Source organism: Chinchilla lanigera, unplaced genomic scaffold (assembly GCF_000276665.1).
Source record: "Chinchilla lanigera isolate Chin_1 unplaced genomic scaffold, ChiLan1.0 scaffold00004, whole genome shotgun sequence".
Lineage (NCBI taxonomy): Eukaryota > Metazoa > Chordata > Mammalia > Rodentia > Chinchillidae > Chinchilla > Chinchilla lanigera.
In genome coordinates, this window is record NW_004955405.1 from 11,943,186 (window position 1) to 11,962,973 (window position 19,788).

A 19,788-nucleotide genomic window follows, 5' to 3' on the forward strand; every position below is an offset into this window, starting at 1 on the left:
TGGAATCTGGGAACAGTTCATTATTCATGGCAATGACTCAGGAAGTCATTTGCCTTGTTTGATGGTGACACATATCTGTCCTTTGCCTACTTATCTAGTTCCAACTGGAAGCTTAGGCAAAAGGGATTGGTGCCAAGCTTTGATTACTACCTAGTTCAGCTATCAGAGCAGAGAACTAGGAGAGTCTTCCAAGGCGCTCTCTCAAGGGAATCACTCATATTACAGCAGACAACCTCTCCATAGAAAAGCCACACTGATGATGATAATGTGTTTCTCTACTGTTTTCCAGTGCCTTGCAAAGCATAATGGGGGATGCAGCACAATTTAAGGATTAAAGACAAGGGATTAAAAATCCTTAAGAAAACTGAATCCCAATTTTAATTTCATCACTATTGTCAAAAGACAGGATCACAACAGATTTAGCTTGAACATTTAATTTGTTTTTATTTGTGACATTAGACTGTGATAAACCTTAGCCCCACAGCAAGTAAAAGAACTTCCAGGGCTGCAACATGGTCCAATATGGGCAGAAAATGGAAATGAGCTGTAGAGATGGCTTGATTGGTTACAATGTTTCGCCTTATTTGATTCAGTTGGCCACCTGCGATGACTGATGGTGCTGGCACTAAGATTTAGTCATTTGTTGTAAGAATGTACACCTGAGTTAAGCTTTCAGTTAATATATGTACTAAGTTGGATTACAGATTGTTACATAAAGACTCAAGGGTGGAGATATCTTGAGACCTAAATTTAATTTAACACCATCCATAGTAAGGGTCAGCAAACTCCAACCATAAAGGCCAGCTACTTATTATTTTAGGATTTGCAGGTCATGTGATCTCAGTTACAACCACTCAACTCTGCAGCTGTTGTCAAAAACTGGCTAAGCATGATTGTGCCCCAATAAAACTTTATTTATAAAAATTGGCAGTGGGTCAGATTTGGGCTGTTGCTGTAGTTTGTCCATCCTTTTTTTTTTTTTTTCCCAGTACTGGGAATCGAACTCACGACCTTATGCTTGCTAGGCAGGCACTGTGCCACTAAGCTAAATCCCCAGCCCTGCCCATCCTAATCTCAAGAATCTTGTACTAAATTTTCATAGTTTTCTAAGATTGTCTTTAGGATTCAAAGATATAATATGTGTAATAAAACACAATGTGTATAGCATATAGTAAGACCTTGAACAAAGTAGTATTATATTTCTTAATTTATAGTACATAACTTAGGCTGCCATGTCCTGGTGAAGCATCTGCATTTCAAAGATGCTAACACTAACTAATTGTAGTAAAAAGTTATATTTAGGGTTTTTCAGTCTTGTTCTACCAGTGGTAGTTTAAAGCTTTCTGTATAACATGTCCTTGTGATGTTTTTCTTGTCAGAGACACATGCCATGAGCTCCTGGGGCACGTTCCACTCCTTGCAGATCCCAAGTTTGCTCAGTTTTCACAAGAGATAGGTCTGGCATCTCTGGGAGCCTCAGATGAAGATGTTCAGAAACTTGCCACGGTGAGTTGACTTTCAGCTTGTATGCCCATTTGTAAGGCAGAGAGCTTCGGAGTCATTAAATATGGATTATAGACAGAATCCTGGAGAGGGCATGGTTTTATGTAATAGTGTTCTTTGGGAGCGCCATGAACTTTTTAGCTTTATTGACCCTCAGTATATTTGTATCATATCCTTTTTGTTCAGGAGTCAGCTAGATACAAGAGCTATACAGTAAGGATTTTAGGAGTGTGAGTCACATAGTGTCTGTCACAGTTACTCAGCTCAGCCACTGTGTACAAAAGTAGTCACAGACAAAGATAATGAATAAGCATGGCTATGTTCCAATAAAACTTTATTTACAAAAGCTGGTGGTGGAGCATATGTGGGCTATGTGCTGTAGCTTGATGACTCCACAGCAGAAGGTATGAGTTTAATGCAAAGTAGGAATTATCTGTTTGGTTAGCTGATATGGTTGTGGTCTGATGCAATGTGACTCAACAGTAAGCAACTCAGTTTCAACAATTATTCTAAGGAGAAAACTGGAGACATTCAATAGACAGTACCACCAAGGTTCTTCTCAGAACAAGTAGCAGTACAAGAGGAAAAGTATGATGTTGGCTGCTAACTCTAAGGTGTTTTTTTTTTGTTTGTTTGTTTGTTTTTTTGGTTTTTCTTTGGTACCGGGAACCGAACTCACGACCTTGCGCTTTTTGTTTTTTGTTTTTTTGGTTTTTTTTTGGTTTTTCTTTGGTACCGGGAACCGAACTCACGACCTTGCGCTTGCCAGGCAGGCGCTTTGCCGCTGAGCTAAATCCCCAGCCCCTCTAAGATGTTGAAGAGATAGATCTAGCAGGCTCCTGTGCCTTACCTTGGCCACATTTTAAAGAATTCAGACAAAGAAAAGATTTAGGAACCTTATATACCTACAAGGGCCAAAGGGTTACCTACTGAGCAAAACTACATAAGAAAAGGGGTATCTTAGATTGTATATAGCATAAAGAAATCAACTTTCTCCTAGATTTCTAAAAGCCTTTTCAGTATATATTGTTTCCTACTTTCAATAAAAATAGATATGGGGATTATGAAATATTTGTCTCCTAAGAAAGAAACCATAATAGAAACACTTTCAAGGACCCTTGGTATTAGCCTAGGTATGGGTAGGTGGTAGCAGGGAGAGCGGTGACCCAGGGGATTGTCTCACTGGTGGGTACCAGAATGGTACTTTGCAGCTTTGTGTTGCTAGATCTTCTGAAGCTTCAAAAGAGACTGACAATCTAGATTTTTAAATGAAATTTAATGATTTTAAAATTTTGGGTTATTAAAAAAACCCCACCATAATAAGCAGAGGAAAATATATTTGCAGACTGAATGTGGATCTTGACCTTCAGTTTGTAATCTTTATTGTGTGCATTGTATCTTGGTGTATTGGTTATCTAATAATAAATAAATTATCCCCTACCTTAGTGGCTTCAAGCAACGTGTATTTATGATTTCACAGTTTCTATGGGAGGTTAAGAGCGGCTGAATTGAGTGGCTCTGGCTCAGGGACTCTCATGCTGCTCACTGGGTCTGCAGCTGCCGAAGATTTGCAAGTCTTTCTCCAAGACAGCCCAGCTGTGCAGCTATTGGCAGGAGGCCTCAGTGACCTGAGCCTCTGGCTTTTCTTCTACAGAAAGTGATGAGAGAGAGAGAACAATCTAATGCATTTTGTGACTTGATCAAATATGACTCATGTTGGCCATATTCTATTCATGAGAGGGAACTCTCCAGCTTCCACTCAAGAGAAGAATTAATTTTCATTTTTTAGTAAAAGGAATGTCAATATATTTGTGGATAAAATTTTAAAACGATGACACTGCGAGTCCTGCTATTTAGTCCCTCAACCTCAGTTCTAGCTTTAAACTCCATGTTTGGAAACTTTTGTGTCTTTTAAATTGCTCTTGAAATCATCTGGTTACATCTCTGACTCCTACCGGTTGTACTCTTGGTCCGGGATGAATATATTCTTGGTCAAGCTGACTCTGAATAGCCACAAGCTCGCATTCAGCTCTGCCAGGCTCTATGTGAGCTCACTCTGTGTGTATGTGTGTGTGTGTACGCACCCATATGCACACAAACACACTCATACCTGTCCAACCAGAGGAGGAGAGGAATCAGGTAAAGTTAACAGATGTGGATGTAGGTAGATCCTGGTGAATACCTGTAGCCCTTTTAAGGAGCAGTGTTAAGAAAGCAGTTTCACTGTCCTTTATTTGTCTATTCTATCAAATGATTAATTAATTCCATTCCAAGTGTACTAACAATATAACATGATCCTCCTCACTTTTTGGAAATGTTTAGCCTATGTGGATAAAATTAAGTTTTTCAGAGTGAAGTTTTTGGTGAGTCTTGAAGGATAAGATAAAGTGGGCCAAGCTGGAGAGGGAAAGGGGCAGAGAGGGCCAGCTGCCGGGAGGACATGACATCGCTGTGGTTTGGCAGGACGGTCTTGCTTTCTGGAGGTGCTGGAAGGAGAATCTGTTCCCTAGTTTCCTCCAGCTTCGCCACTGCCAACTTTCTCTGGCTCAGGTCTCCCTTAGTCCATCTTTAAGGCCAGGAGTGTTGCATCTCTCTTGGGTTTTTTTCTATTGTTCCGTCTCTCTCCCTGACTTTGGCTAGAAAAGAAGCTTTGCGCCTGAGTGCTCTTGTGATTGGATTGGGGCTGCCTAATTCATTCATGATAGTATTCTCAGCTCAAGATTGACACTGCTAATCTACATCTGCAAAGGCAGCATATTCATGGGCTCCTGATGGTGGGAAATGGGTGTCTTTGGGGGACTATTATTCTTTGTGTCTACTTTTACACTTGCAAGGAAAACAAAACCAAACCAGATTAATAATTCTTCCTCAAAACCTATTTTACAAGGGCCAGCAAACTTGTAGGATGAACTTTTTTTTTATTGCTATTACATTTCTCCTCCCCAACCTTGCTCAGTTTCTTCTTTCCTTTTTAGTCCTTGGTTTTAAACCCAAGTCTTCACACATTTTCAGCAAGTCATCTACTATGAATTACATCTCCACTTTTTTTTTTTTAATTTTTAAAAACTTGAAGACAGGGTCTTGCCAGGGTGCCCAGGCTAACCTTGAACTCGTGATCCTTCTGTCTCAACCTCTGAGTAGGTGGGGTTACAGGCCTGTGCCACCACACCCGGGTTGGAACTTGCATTTCTTAACATCGTTCCAGTATCCTTGGCCTTGGATTGCCCTATTCCCAACAGCTAGAAACATTTCCATCTGGTAAAGCTTGTTAGGTCATCTGTTACATTTCTGTTTCTTTTTTTTTCACCCTCTTTCATTGTCCTTTCCCTGGAATGTACCTACTTTTCTGCAAAAGAAAATCCAAGTTAAAAGTATTAAGTGGCTAAAGGATCCTAGGCACCAGGAAGCAGGAGCAGGAAAAAGACAATAGGTATTACTGGTTTCAAGGAACTTAATCTAGTACATAGACAAGAAAGGAAAACCTAGTCGGTATCATGTTTTATTTATGACATGGCAGATATGTAGAAGTGGATTTAAGGCCAATCTTTCCGGTGTATGTGTGAGTTCTGTGTTCAATGTTAGAGGCTGGGATGCAGAACTGAGGGCAGGAGCCAGAAGTGATAGTCTTCTCTATACAGGAAATAGCTGCTGACAGGTGAAGGGGACCAGTTATCCAACGTGGCCAACCTGCCTACAATCTTGCAGTGGCTTTGACAGTTAAAAAAAGTATGTGAACTTGAAAAAGACTTCAGTGCATATGCTTTTCAATCTCTTCTGCATGCAGTGACAAATCTGAGTGCCTCACCCTGGTTTCACTTGATTTACTCATTGCTTTTTTCTTGCTATTGTCTTCACATTGAGCACTTCAGCAACTCCCTCTGAATTTGCTTTTCTCAATTCCAACTCCTTCCTATTTTGTAGGCTGGCCACTTATTTGGGGTAGTGTTTGGCCAAAGAAAAATTTGGAAAGAATTTTCTAGATTGTGTGCATGAGGAAAGGCTCACAGTGGGATGAGGCTGGGGTGACTCTTCCTGACACGATACTAAAATTGCTATTGACTTCCAGAACCACATCCTATCCCTCAGTTCAAAACAAAGTGACTGGAAAACTGCCAGAAGTATAGTCTTGAAAACACAGTTAGATTCCAACCAGGCAGTTTCAAAGTAGCCTCTGGAATGAATAGCCTGTTGGATAGCATACATATTAATGATCCTCAAACAAGCCATGTAATGCAGCTAGAAGGCAAATTCAATGATTCACTTGCCAAGACTAAAAGATTGTCAGGCCTTACTGACAGGGGTAAACAGTCCCGTGATAGAACAGCGCGCTGGCTGGCTAGGCCAGATGAGAAATGCAAGCACTATTAGTTGATCTCCTCAAAGTTGTTTGCATTAACTTTCTTGAAGAAGTACTGGAGAAAAATGAGAGATGAGCTGCACTAAAGGAGAAAAATCCATAGAAAGGACAAATGGAAAATCACAGAAGCCACTCTTCATGCAGAGCAATGAGTCAGGTCATACTGTTCTTTTACTCTAGGTGAGATTTATATTATTAATGACTCTATTTACACAATGCCTGCTTTTCCTTGCTTAGTGAATTTAAGCACTTATGAAAAAGACAGTCACGCCCAGTGAAAGCAAACACTCACTAGCTTTCTGTGATATACTGTCAACAAATCTGTCTAAGGAAGAAAACAACCTCCAGTAGGACTAATTGGCTCTGCCAGACTTGGTTTTGTCCACAGCCACTTTTGGACTTCTGGGTCTGACTTTCAGAGGGATCAGGCTATGCTGTCTGTAACCACTGAATCACTTTGCTATATTTCTGCATGGTATTTATTTTGACATTTTAATAATGCTCAGTTTTGACAGTGAAGCTATCTCTACTGTTTTATGTGGGCAATTGTTGCTATGCCCTGAGAACCATTTAAATGAAACTCTTTTGTATCTGAAGAAATTGATGATGAAGCTTGAAAATGTATTTCAAATGCATTGTTACACATGGAAATAATTTGCCCTCTGGTGGATAATGAACAAGGTCACTGGTTTTGGCAGCTATATGCCTTTTATACTCATCCTAGCTGTCCAAGGTCTGTGCATGATAGATATGCAAAATATTTTCAACAAGGGCTGTTTAGAGTGTGTTAAAATTTTGAGATCAGCTAGTTCCCATTGTAGTGCTGGGTACAGTGGATTTAGCAGGTTAGTGTGTATATTAGAGCTGTAAATTTAAGCCTTTCAGTTGCCACATAGATAGAAATACATGGGACACAGCTTGATACAAGATAGCAAAGAATATGAGAGATTGTGGAGAGCTGGAGAACATATATTATACTCAAAGGCCTTCAGGTTTAAAAATTAAAAAAAATTTGGGGGAGCTGGGGATTTATCTCAGCGGCATAGCGCCTGCCTGGCAAGTGCAAGGTCATGAGTTTGATTCCCGGTACTGGGAAAAAAAAAATTTGGAGGGTACAGAACCAATGTGGAGGATACAGGCTGTCGGTGATCAGCCTTTGTTTTTGAAGTGAGATTTTACGTTACACTATACCAAGCTTGAGGGACAAGCTCATGCTAGACCCATTTTTATATCGCATTGCATGCTCTTAATTACTGTGTCCTGGGCAATAGAATTCTTTTAAAAGAAAATATGTCCATTACATTATTCAGAAGAGATAAGTATCTTGTTGGAATTAAAAAGTGACTTGTTTTGAATGAAAACTTTGAATAGTTATGAACACTATTCCCATGTGTACCCAGAATGTGTGTCTGAGATTAATTCATTAAAGAAGGAAAAGCAGGATGGTAAAATCTAGATCAAAGAAGTATTTGAGGAATTAAGAATATGTATGCCTTGAGGGAAAGAATCTTGACGTTAGGTATAAAATCGTTTATGTTCATATAGGCAATAAAACCTTAATCCCCACAAGGTTACCTTTACTACTAGGCAGAAATCGCTTGCATGTCTAGTGCAGAAAAATAATTTGTAATTTATCAATCATTACCAGGTAGCTTTTACCTTTATAGCATGTGGGGCCCCTAATCAATAGTAAATAGGAAGTTGGATTAAGATTTTTTCCTCTAGACTAGTGCTTTTCAATCTCTGATGTGTAACTTGAGGATCTTATAGAAATGCGGATACTGATAGAGCGAGTTGGGAGGGGACCTGAGGTTTGGCATTGCTGATGAGACCCAGTGATGCTTATCTTGTCCACTTCAGTATCAGGAGAGGCTGGTGACATTTTAGACAGATGCGCCCGCGAGACAGTGCTCAAGTATGTCTTTCAAAAGGCACACGATAGGATTGCAGCCTTATTTCCATAGTTTGGGTACTTTTGTCCTAAAAATTGTATTAGTAGGGTATCAGCAGGTAGACTTGTGCAGTACGAGATGAGTTCCCTGCTGCTTGTTCAAGGCCTGAAAATGGATCCTCACATCTATCAGAGCCATGTCCTTGGTTCTTTTTGTATAGACGTTCTCTCATTCTTCTGTAGCTTATGAAGGCAAATTACTCATCTGTACAGCAACACACAAACAGAAATTTACTGCTCAAATAAACTTAGGAACTGGGTCCAGAAATGCATTGATTTCACTTCCCCCGATCTCATGAAATGTAAAGGGGCATCTTTCACCAGTCATCTGGTGTGTCCCATCCTATGACGCAGATGGCTTCGATTCAGACTCTTCATTCCTCACATCAGCAAGGCATTTGCCACAGACAAAGCTGTGCATCATCTGTAGGAGAAAGTAATCAGTGTGAATATGCCACAGCTGTTTCCCGAGCCGAATGACTCGGCCTCTGGCCCAGCTGGAATTTTCCCTCTCCAGCGAGTTTTAGGTCATCCATTCAGTTCTGTCAGGCCCAGAATGTGTTTAACTTCTGATTGAAAAGATTCTGTCACTGGGTCTTGATAATATTGATGAAAAGAGAGACTTGGCAGAGGGTAATGAAGGAATAAGTATCTTTTCTCAGGATGTGTTCCTGGAACGTTAGCCCCGTGAAATGGTATTGTGAGTTCTATGAAAGGAGGGACCTATTGGCAAAAATACTTGGGGACACTGGGTCAGACAGCTTGTTCTCACAGTGTAGGACTTTTAGAGCTTTTAATGAGATAATATGCAGAATGAATTTCCAAATGTGATTAAAAAGTTATTTTAAAAAATTTACCTCATTTCCTCCATTGTGAGATGCCACTGGGATAAAACATAGTGTTGCTTGAATAGTGGTTTTTATTGTTTGTTTAGGGGAAAAAAGATTCAATTGTTTTTGTACCAAGAATCGAACTCAGGATCTTGCACTTGCCAGGCAGGTGCTTATGCTGCTGAGCTATATCGTGAGCCCTTAGGGGAAAAAAGATTCATCTTGCAACTGTTTTTTACACTGCAGGAGGAAGCTCTATTTTTCAAATGTTAAAATGTGGAAACCTTGAGAATTAAGAAAATACATTTATGGCAGCTGTCTCTTCTTATGGAACATGTACTAGCATCCTAAGCTGTTATATTCCAAGGAGCACAGTTTAGAAGATACAAGTCTAGAAGGTTTTTCTTTAAAAGGTGGGATTCAGTGTGAGCATAGACTTGGTTATCAATTAATTTTCTTGTAGGAAAGAATTATCAGGAAATTAGCTATACAGGGTTCTGTTTGTGTTTCCCTTTATCAAAATAAATAATTTATTGTTCTCTGTAAAAGAGCTTGCATGGGCTGGGGTTTTTGATGGCTGTGAATCAAGTGTTTGTATGTCCAGTTATAATCAGTACTTTTTCATGTTGACAGTGGTGTTGAAATGTATAGTCAGTCTTAAACTAATAATCAACTATAATCACAATAATTAACTATAATTCACACTAGAAGTATAATTGTAAAGGTAATTTTAGCTTATGAATTGCTTATTAATATTTTCCTATTTGCTAAGGACATTAGCCTGTTTTCTGGTCTCTGTCTTTACCTCCCTGACTGTGTGTGGGGGGGACCTTTAGATACTAAAAGCCTTATGTCTGGCTGTAGTTCTTTCTGAACATGGGTACCATTAAAAATGACCCGTTAGCATCTCAACAGAAAGCTTAAAATAAGCTCCAGGCTTATTTATTCCATGTGGAGTCTTTGAACTGCTTCAACTGTTTAGATCATTTGATACAAAGCTGACAGAGGGCTGGAGGAACACACTTTTATACATTCTTAATTGAGATGTTGGGTGGATGATCAGTTTGTGTGTTATTTCTAAGAGCAACTTAATTAAAAGTTAATAATATCTATTCCAACTCATTACTTTCACTTCTATAGCTGCTGCACATATAGAAAGGTGGTAGCATCTTGCAAGGAATGCTTAATTCTTTAACTAGCCTCATAGAACTTAACTTCTGTTTTTTTTTTTTTTTTGTCTTTTTGAGACAGGGTCTCTCTATGCAGTTCAGGCAGGCCTTGAGCTCACTTTGTAGCCCAGGCTGTCCTTGAACTCGCAACTATCCTCCTGCCTTAGCTTCCTGAGTGCAGAAATTACAGGCGTGCGCCACCACGCCCGGCTCCTTCTGTCCTTTTTTATTGTCTTCACCACTTATTTCTTTTCTGCCTGGGCGCTCCAAGATCACACTCCCCTCTGACTAACTCTCTGCTGAGAACATTTAATACTGTGGCCAGGGCTGCTTTGCTTTACCCATTTGTGGATGTTTCATTTAGGATATTTGTTGTTGCCATTACGAGGTGTTTGCAATCTATTTATATTGTGATGAGAATGCCACAGTTATCTGGCATTTTAAAAAATGAGCTCTACCTTGCCCACTATGTTTAGAAACCAATCTATTTACAATCTGCAATAGAGGTACATTTTTGCAACTCAAATATTTCTTTGTCATTTATAATTGTATCCTAGGGGCCTCAGAGAGCCATCATATAACTGCAGATGAATATCAAAATACATATATTTTAGGTATTTGGTAATGTAAAAATGGAGTTGCTTTGGTAACTTTACTCTCTGAGTGCTGAGTGAGTGTTGAATCTACTCTGCACTCTACCCACTTTATTTTGTCTCTACAGAAGCACCTTAGTCACCGGTGAGCATTTCTCAACACTCATCAGAGCTTGAAGGTGCTGGTCAGCTGTTGGATGGACAGTGCAGAGAAGTTCAAATGTTCGGTGTTTGAGACTGCTGAAATTTACTGGTTACAGACAGATTCATTGGAGAAAAGCTATATAAATTTATTAACATGCATCAAACACAGGGTCACACAAGATATAACACTTTAAATACAAATACAAAATATTGCTCTCGGAGCTCCTACAGTACTGTGTCACCGGAGTGGTGAGATATGGAAGGAATCTAATCCTAACACAGCTGGCTTTCAGAGCCATTTTTGTTATTTTCTACGTTTATGTTCAGATTAAGCATAGAGAAACAAGTGACACTATCTCTTCATGCCAAAATGTCTCCTTTAAAATAGGGGATATTCTCCTACCACCTACTGCTAAATGAGGAGCAAATAAGATAACATACTTTTCCATGACATCATGACAATATCTGCGCCATACGCAGGTCTGGTACTATTTGACCTCACCCTTGCCCGAGAAATTCTAACTCCACCAAAAGAGCTGTGTCGTTGATAAAAGACTAAAAGTTTTTTCAAGCCTCCAAATTTTCCAGATCATCACATGATTTAAAAGTCCCGGCAATGAAACCATCTTACTTTTTCTTTCAAAGCAGCGTGGATGCATTCATCACACACAGACGATTTCTGCAGTCATTTTAATTTCCATAGAGACGTACAAAAGAAAGTTTTCTGGTTAACTACAATGGGGCAGGCTCTCAGAATCTTCACTTGTATTAGCAGAAATATCTGTGGTGCAATTCCATTTCTTGCAAAAGCAGAAAGGAGATAGTTGGTTTCTTTTTTTATGAACTAGAATAGCAGAAGTAACGTTACATCAAACTATAGGAATTTAATTACCTCATTCCACAAACGCAGTTTTCAAATGAGAGTCAGAAGGATTTCCAAAGCTGTTCTTCTGAACTGTGATATAAAAACCCAGAATACATTCAGTAGATGTAAAATGCGTTACTGTACATCAGGAGCCACCACAATGAACCATAGCACAGTAAGAAACACTGCGTGAGACTGAACGCAAAGTGATTAAAAATCTCTTCATTCTCTTCTTGGTAATACATACTGCAGTGTGCTTAGAGTTTTACATGCTTGTCACTCAAAGCATGGGCACTTTTGGAGTATTTCTGGTAGGCTGATTTGAAACCGGGGGCAGGTCTTCCAGAAAACGGAAACGCTGTCATTTAAGAGCTTAAATCTCGACTACGTGTAAGTTAAGAAATGCTGTTAGAGTTGGGAGGAGTAAATCACCCACGGTGGAGGGCTCATCATTTTTTCCAGGGTCTGAAAATCTGTCCTTTAAAATGTCCATAAGAATCATTATCTCAGCGATGAAGAGGAGGTTGATACAAGGTGGCTTAGGGACTGCTCTATTGAAAAGTACCAAGACCAGGGCTTCTCCTTCTTATTACAAAAGTGACATATATTCATTATAGAAAAATTTTAAAAAATGGATAAGGAAAGAAAAGAAAATAAAGGCCATTTGTAATAGCATAGCAACAATGACCACGCTTAACATTCTGGCATGTAGCCTTTGAGCTTTTCTGAAAAGTCATTTTGCCACATCAAGTAAGAACTTAGTGAAAAAGACTCCTGGCTTTGGAATAAGGAACAACAAGGTGTTCATCCATTCATCAAACACTTGTGCTGTCAGGAGAGAATTTATCTTTTATATCCACAGCAGAAAGAATAAATTGGAAATACTCTAGAAATACAGAGTTTATGGCTTTTTACTCAGCTAAGTTGTGGAGTGTTTTAATGAATGTCATATGTGGCTAATGAGTTTTGTTTTCTTTTCCTTTTTTTTTTTTTTTAGAAAAAAATAGCACAAACCACATTTTTCATGAAAAATAACTGGTTTCCATATATATTTGCTTAATCTTCACATCTTGTTTTCTTCTTTTCCCCGTCATTGAGTGCTTCTGTCCAATCCAACACCACTCACCTGCCTGTTGTTCTTTTTTGAAGAATATTACGTTCACCAGTAGCAAAATTATTCTGAAGGTCCCTATTGTAATTACTCCTGTACTGGTTTGGAGTAAGAAGGAAACTGGAATCCCTAAGATAGCAGAACCTTGTTTGTATGTGACACTGTGTGGTCTCCTGGCCTCTGCATTTGAGGGGCTTGTGAGCAGGCAGTGCAGTGCAGTGGGTAATCCAGAGCACAGCTTTGGGCTCTTGTTACTTAGGTTTATAGCCAGGCTCTGGTACTTAGCGGCTAGATGATGTCAAAGTAAAAATTATTCATGGGACTTGCTAAAAAGGAGGAAGGCAAATGACTTAGGGCCATCATGATAGAAGGGGTATCAGTGGCAGTGGGGTGTTACAATAAGAGGGAGAGATTGGACTCAACTCCCAATAGGACAAAGAAAAATGGAAATTTATGGCCAAGGAGCAAATGTAGTTGTAGTTAATGCATGGAGAACTGCTAAAGAAGCATCAAGGATAAGAAGGGATACTGGCTAATCTGACCAAGGAGGATTCTTACTGAAGATAGATCAGGATTTCAGACATCATCAGGGGGAGGGGAGGAGGCTGGTCAGATATTAAAGGTGATCGCATTCTGAGGATGAGAAATTCTGGCTACAATGAGTTAGCAGGATTCTTGCTAACACTGAACAATGCAGAGATAAACACGATGAATACAGAAGCCTTTAGAAGAAAATGAGGCCAGAGGAAATTAACTAGAGTTTGGTCAAAAGAGAAGCTTTGCCCATAACTTTGGACATGTTATTATAGACAGCTAAGTTTGGTAGAAGTATTATGGGCAGTCAGTCAAGGCTGGGCCCTCCAGGGAGTCAGTGCAGAGGATGACAATACATTATAATTGTGGCTAGAGGCACGTCTGTTAAAGGCCAAGCTTCAAGATAAAGGCAGAATGACCAGGCATACGTGCCTCCCCAAGAGATAAACAGAATACTGTCATTGGTGTTACCTGGTCTAATAAAGTCTGGATAGGCATCAGTCACCCAGGTGGGTGACCGCGAGCTCCTGCCTTGTCTCTTCCAGAAAAGGTCCTTGTTCTTTCCATGTGCACTTACCATGTGACTTGCATCCCCGTTAGACCAACACTCCCTAAGCAGCTGTACTTGTACTCTTATTCATTGATCATTGTTTTGTCCCATGTTTTACTCACTTGGTGATTTTGTACCCATCTCAGATTTTGCTCTATAAAACTTCCTCTGGAAAGTGGGGCCTGGGGCAACCCATTTCGGACCCCTTCCTGCCTCTCAAGAGCTATCTCTATCTCTCTCAATGATTTCCTACTCTTAACCTCCATTGCTCCTTAGAATTCATTCTTTGGTTTTTGGAAACACAAACTGGATGTCTCTGACACCTAGCAGGTTTGGAGTTATAATATTTCCCCCATATCATTTAGAGGTCCTATATAAATGTTACTTAACCTCTCTGTGCCCCAATTTAATCATCTTTAAAATGAGACTAATACCGCTATCTAATCTCATGTGGCTGTGAGAATCAATGAGATAGCACATTGTGAAGGTGCTTTGCAGGCTGCTAAATGTTAGGAAGATGCCAGCTTGCCTATTCCTCGTGACTGTGATCCTAGACTTGCAGGCAGCCTATCAGTAAGCACTCACACGCAGGAAGGCCCCTGGAGAGAGTTCCTACTTTTCCAGGTGACCTTGGGTAATTCTTCTTCAACACCTCATGTTTTCCCTTGTGAAATGCAGACTATGCAGTTTATTTTACAAAAGAGCTTTAGATGGAGATAGCGTGCTAGTTTGCAATGTAAAGTGTTTTATGTGTAAATAATAAAAGGAAGCCCTCCCCTAAAAGTTGTCAAGCTGCTCCCTGGAGATGGAGGAGTCCTCTCCTGACTTAATAGCAAACCTTTGCTAGTGAACTTAGAGAAAAGCTAGTTGCAGGGAACAGCTTAGGAAAATAAATGAGAAAATATTATTTGTGCCATGGAGAGCCTGAGAAGTATGAATTCCTGACTAAACTCCTCAAGCAGATTAGAAATGATGCTGTTCATTGGAACATGTAGCCCTCCCTTAAGATCTAAACGAAGCAATAAATTTGGGGGTGCAAATCTTGGCTGCTCCTCCTCATGAGCTCGTGCTTCTGATAACTCAAGTCAGGTGTGTGCAGTTTGGCTGTAAGATAACTGTATTAACATAAAAGTATGCAAGGAAGCTGTTGAAGGAGTTCCAGAAAAAGGTATTTGCTCTAGTGTGGATGCATTTTGGATGTTTCCCTATGTTTAGATACATGGGTTCCTTGTTGGGGTCCAACTAGAATGGTTTAAAAGTTCTCTGTAACAAAAAAGGAAAGTACCTTAAAATAATGGCTTACTTTAGTTAGGAACATTTAATGTCTAGCTCTCACACTTTTTTTTAAATTTTTGTTTTGGCTGTTCATCTTCTCCTTTCTCAGAACTAGTTAAGAAGCTTTAATTTTCCCAAGATCAAAAGTAAAGTCTGTAATAGGTGAGAAAATGGGCATTGAATTCTGATTGGTTGTAAAGGTGCCCTGGCACTGGATAATGCTAATTTTGTACCTCTATATCTCTATATCTCTATATCTCTATATCTCTATCTCTATCTCTATATCTTACATCTTACATTTGCACATCAGTGGATAACATCATTACAAATGTTCCTGATTCCTAGCTACTCTTAGTAAGACCAACCTTCTTGGCAGTCAGATTGCTTTCACATAAGGAGACAATTGGCTGTAGCTGAATCAATCTTGTGCCTTTAGATGGCATCTTAGCTACTTTGTCATTGCTAGGACAAAATACCGAGTATCCACATATTAAAGATGGAAAGGTTTATTTTAGCTCATGGTCTATAGAGGTTTCAGTCCATAGTTAGCTGTCTATAAGGCAGGGCAGCATGGCAGGGGAGAATGGCAGAGGAGAAACAGTCCATGGCAGGACAGAAGAAAAGCAGCTAGCCTTCCTTTCCCTTTTTATTCTACGCAGGTTACAGTCCTATTGGTTGGTGCCACCCACACCCAGAGTGGGCTGAACCATTATCCACACTCAGAAGTATGTTAACCCAATCAGTGGACTAGTCCACTTGCCACATACCTGTAATCCAGTATCACACACCCATGATCCAGCCACCTCCCAAAAGCCCCACCTATGAGTGTGTGAGGCTTTGAGGGGACATCTAGATAGAAGCAATAACAGATGGGTTTTATTATCCTCATTTGGTAAATGGAACTTCAACTCAGTCACTTGCCTCCCTTTTTGTACTGATTACTGATTAGGGGAAGGAAAAGAGAATAGTGAGACTGTCATTCTAGGCAGGAGCAAACACATCAGCTCTTTTGGTAGCTAGAATCCGAGAGTACATTTGGCAAAATAGCTTATCATGAGGTATCAGAAATATTTCAAGTCCTGTCATTTTTTACTGTCTCATGAATTCTCACTATCTAGAATCAATTTTGTTCCTGTCAAATAACACAACTAAATCAAATATAAGCACATATCACTATAGTTTAGAGTGATGCTGTATAGTACTTAGTTTTGTGCTTTGTAGCATGGTTTTTTAATATTAAAACAGTGCATTATATTTCTAACATAGTCTCATTTATTGTAGTCTCCGCTCTCTAGAGCTGTGCTTATTGCAGGGCTGTTTCCAGTAAGACTCAAAAGACCTGGTCTTCTATTATGAATGGTTTATGGTGTGTGCTTTTCACTGCTGCTAACTGTGCTATGTTACTCTGTTCATCCAGGGACATGGGACATGAAGGCATCTAGCCCAGCATAAGCCACAAGGATGACTATAGGCAAGCTAGATGGTCCTTACCTGTCCTGAACCACTCTACCCATTGTCAAGAACCTCAGCTTAGGGTTTTGTCATGTTCGGTCACTCTGGAAACACCAGGCGGCTAGTGTAGCACAGTGTAAACTACCTGATGTTAAGGGGCTGGACACACCTGCTCCTAATCCAGCTGTGTTGTTCCTAACCATGCAGAAGTTACTCAACCCAAGTCTCCATTCCCTCAGCTGTAAAATGAAGGTTAATACAAATCTGATAAATGGTAGTTATTTTATATTCTCTATTTTACGAAGAACCTAAGACTAAGAATGGTTAAATAATTTGCCCAAGGTAGAATAAATGGCAAAGTCTGTTCTTGACTTTACTCTATTACTTGAAAGCAATGTGCCCAAACTCCCATATTTTATTCCCTTCCCACAGCAAGCCCCCCAGGGCAGTTGTATGGTGTAAAGGTTATCATGGTGGCTGGTGAGTACTGGCTTCCACACTCAGCAGCGGTTATTATTAGAGCTCAACAGAGTTTAAATGCTGTCTCGAGTTTCACTCACCTACAGACCTTCATTGCGACAGGAACCCCCATTTACAGTTGTATCTTTTCAGCCCCATTTACACATACAGGTGGTTGGTGTCGACTGTTAGTGTGAGAGATGATGAGGTCCTGGTGATGGTTAGTGACGAGGAAAGAAACAGGACTCCATAAATTAACGTGGAAGCGTGCTCAGGACAATGGAGTGGCAAGAATGGCTCTCCCAGCCACATGTACCTTTCTTACCAGTTTTCAGATCTAAAATCATCTTTCAGGGTTCCTGGACCTACCTGGAAAGAACTAGGACAGAAAGTTCAAGCTCTTTAGCCCTATTGTCTAGGAGGGTGTTGCTTTGAGTAGTGTAAGGATAAAAATGAAATGACCCTCTAGAGGCAGTGGTGACTACCCACAGCTCACTTGGAAGTCAGTAAAGCCCTCATTTTTTCATATTAGCACTGGAGAGCTGACCTTTAAAATCCCCACATCTGGGGAGAATGTGTGATTTGATGCGGAACATTTCAGGGCAGGACCAAGGATGAATGACTGAGAATATGCCCATTAGCTCATTGGTTTTCTTCTCCTTCAAGGAGCCCAAAACTGCTTAGGTTATAAACGTCTGTTTTTGGACATTTCCAAACCGATAGCACTTGCTTAAGTAGGTCTTCAGTGCAGGGTAGATGAAGCACAGATATAAATGGAATGCTGATCCATGCACCTGGTATGAAGATGGTGTGTGTGTGTGTGTGTGTGTGTGTGTGTGTGTGTGGGTGTTCACAGTGAAGCTTAGCCATTTCAAGGCAGTGAGTTGTATAATAAGTTCAGCAAAGGGCTGTTTGAGAAAAGATGGGATTGCTTTAAAAAAGAGCCACACTCTGAATCGCTTTGTTATGGAGATGTTACATTGAGGCTCTTGCTCTGCATCCAGGGTCCAAGGAGTAATACTGCTGAATATACAATGAGCTTTTGATTTGAGAAACTCAAAATACCTGCAGGTCCAGAAGGCATAAAGAGAAGCCTATTTGTATTCATAACGCCTTTTTTAAAGAGTCGTGGAATTTGGTGGAAAACGGAATTGGATAGATGGACATCTTACAGATTCATCTCCAGGAGAAAATAGCATCTGTCTGATCTCGTGTGTCCTCATCTGCTAAGCGAAGGTCTGGGTCGTGGTGCTGATAGAAATTCCTCATAGCTGTTAATTCCAAGCAGTCCAGCTGTGAGGCACTTCGGTGCTTGAATCTGTCATATCACAAACTCCTGCATATCCTGACCAAGTGTAGTTAGCATTTTGCCTGGCCAGGCTTTAGTCGGGTACAGCCTTGAGAAACAGCAAACTGAGAAATTCTGCCCCTGACGTTTTCGGATGAGGATCCAGATGTCAGAACCTGTGAGCTTTGATGTGACTACTTGTAATGAGGAGGCTGCAGCCACTTAATCACCAGGCTGCTGTGATTAGGACACAGCTTCTCTAGGACACAGCTGCCAGTCAGCATTCATCCATGCTCCTGAGAGCCTGCAAGGTGTGGGGTTTGGCTGGGGCAAGGAAGCAGATCCTCCCTCCTCGCTGGTGTGGAGGGGCCTTGGGGCACACAGTGAGGTCAAAGAACAGATCATTTCTGAACCTGTAAGTGAAAACCCATTTGGTGGCTGCCATCGGAGGAGTTGTCTTCTTTTCAGAGTCTAATAGCAGAACAATTGGATGAGATTAGTGATTCCTGATCCAGGCTGGCACTGACTGTGTTGGCATGGGCTACTGGTAAACTCTTTTGGCTTTGCCCTCCTTCCTTTCCTCTCTCCCTCTGTCTTCTTCCTTTCTCTCCTCTCTTCTTTTCCTACCTCTTTCTCGTTCTTCACTCCTTTTCTCCCTGCCTTCATTCCATATTTACTAAGTGCCTGCTATGTGTCAGGCAAGGTGATAAGAGACCAGACATTAAACAACAACAATAACAACAATAAAACAGTTCAGACTTGTTTCTGATCTCAGGAGACTCAGAGTCTGGTGTAGGGGACAGGATAGAAGACCGGAGATTTCAGCTGGAGCCCACAAGTGCTGTGTTGGAGAGTGGGAGAGGGTAAGGAGGGCTGCCTAACCTGGGAGACTGGAGGAGTTAGACAAAGCGGCTGGGTGATACCAGCATTACAGGCAGAGAGGACACGGGTGACGGCCTAGACAAGATTGGTCTGTGCAGTTGGCACCACTTCCCCGTGGGGAGGGCAGGAGGAGGAAGGAGGGCTGATATTCTGTCTTCTCCGAGGACTCGATCATGCCGGGTCTTGCCTGCCATATGAAGACATTTAGACTTCAGCATTGGGCAACTGTAATCGGTCTACGGCGTGGCCATTGCAACCTGGCATGGAACCCTAGAGATGGGGGCGTCTTAGGTGGACCTTGTGAGAGTTTAAAAGTGGACCATTTGCATAGGTATCGCTAGAGATGGCCTGGCACTCCTGTTAATCCATGGGTTGGGGAGAGAATGTGCGGATGTTTCTTCCTTCTTCTGTTTCAATTTAGAAAGTGCCATTCAAGTCTGATGTGGGAACAGTGAATGTTACATGACAGTAAGTTAGGAGGCTGTTTTGAAGTTGAGATGCTTCCAGGTAAGATGAAGAAGGGGCAATAAAGTGGAAATGGCCAGAGGGCACTTAAAATCCTGCATTTAATTCCTAAAGCGACCAAAAAGATACAGGAAGCAATAGTTAAGAAACACAGAAAAGTTCTAACAGAGCTGCTGAAAATTGCCTGTGTCGACGTATTCTTCAATAAAAGTTGTTTTCTGCTGACGTTTTCTTTTGCTCTACGAAGGATCCTCTTATATTTGATGATCAATTTTCCACAAGGTTTGCCATAATGCTTCCTCAAGCTCAGGATTTTACATTTTAATTCATTTGATAGCTGTGTGGAACCTAAAACAGTGT

At 40.7% G+C, this 19,788-nt stretch overlaps 1 protein-coding gene across 4 annotated transcripts in view; it reads left to right on the forward strand.

Moving 5' to 3' along the window:
• The window catches only part of Tph2 (tryptophan hydroxylase 2), a 103,562-nt gene that overhangs the window by 65,712 nt on the left and 18,062 nt on the right, over positions 1–19,788 (forward strand). For all 4 annotated transcript variants that reach the window (XM_005374324.2, XM_013517642.1, XM_013517643.1 and 1 more), the window contains exon 9: positions 1,380–1,506. In XM_005374324.2, coding sequence (XP_005374381.1) covers positions 1,380–1,506 — 127 coding nt within the window. The remainder of the gene's footprint in view (positions 1–1,379; positions 1,507–19,788) is intronic.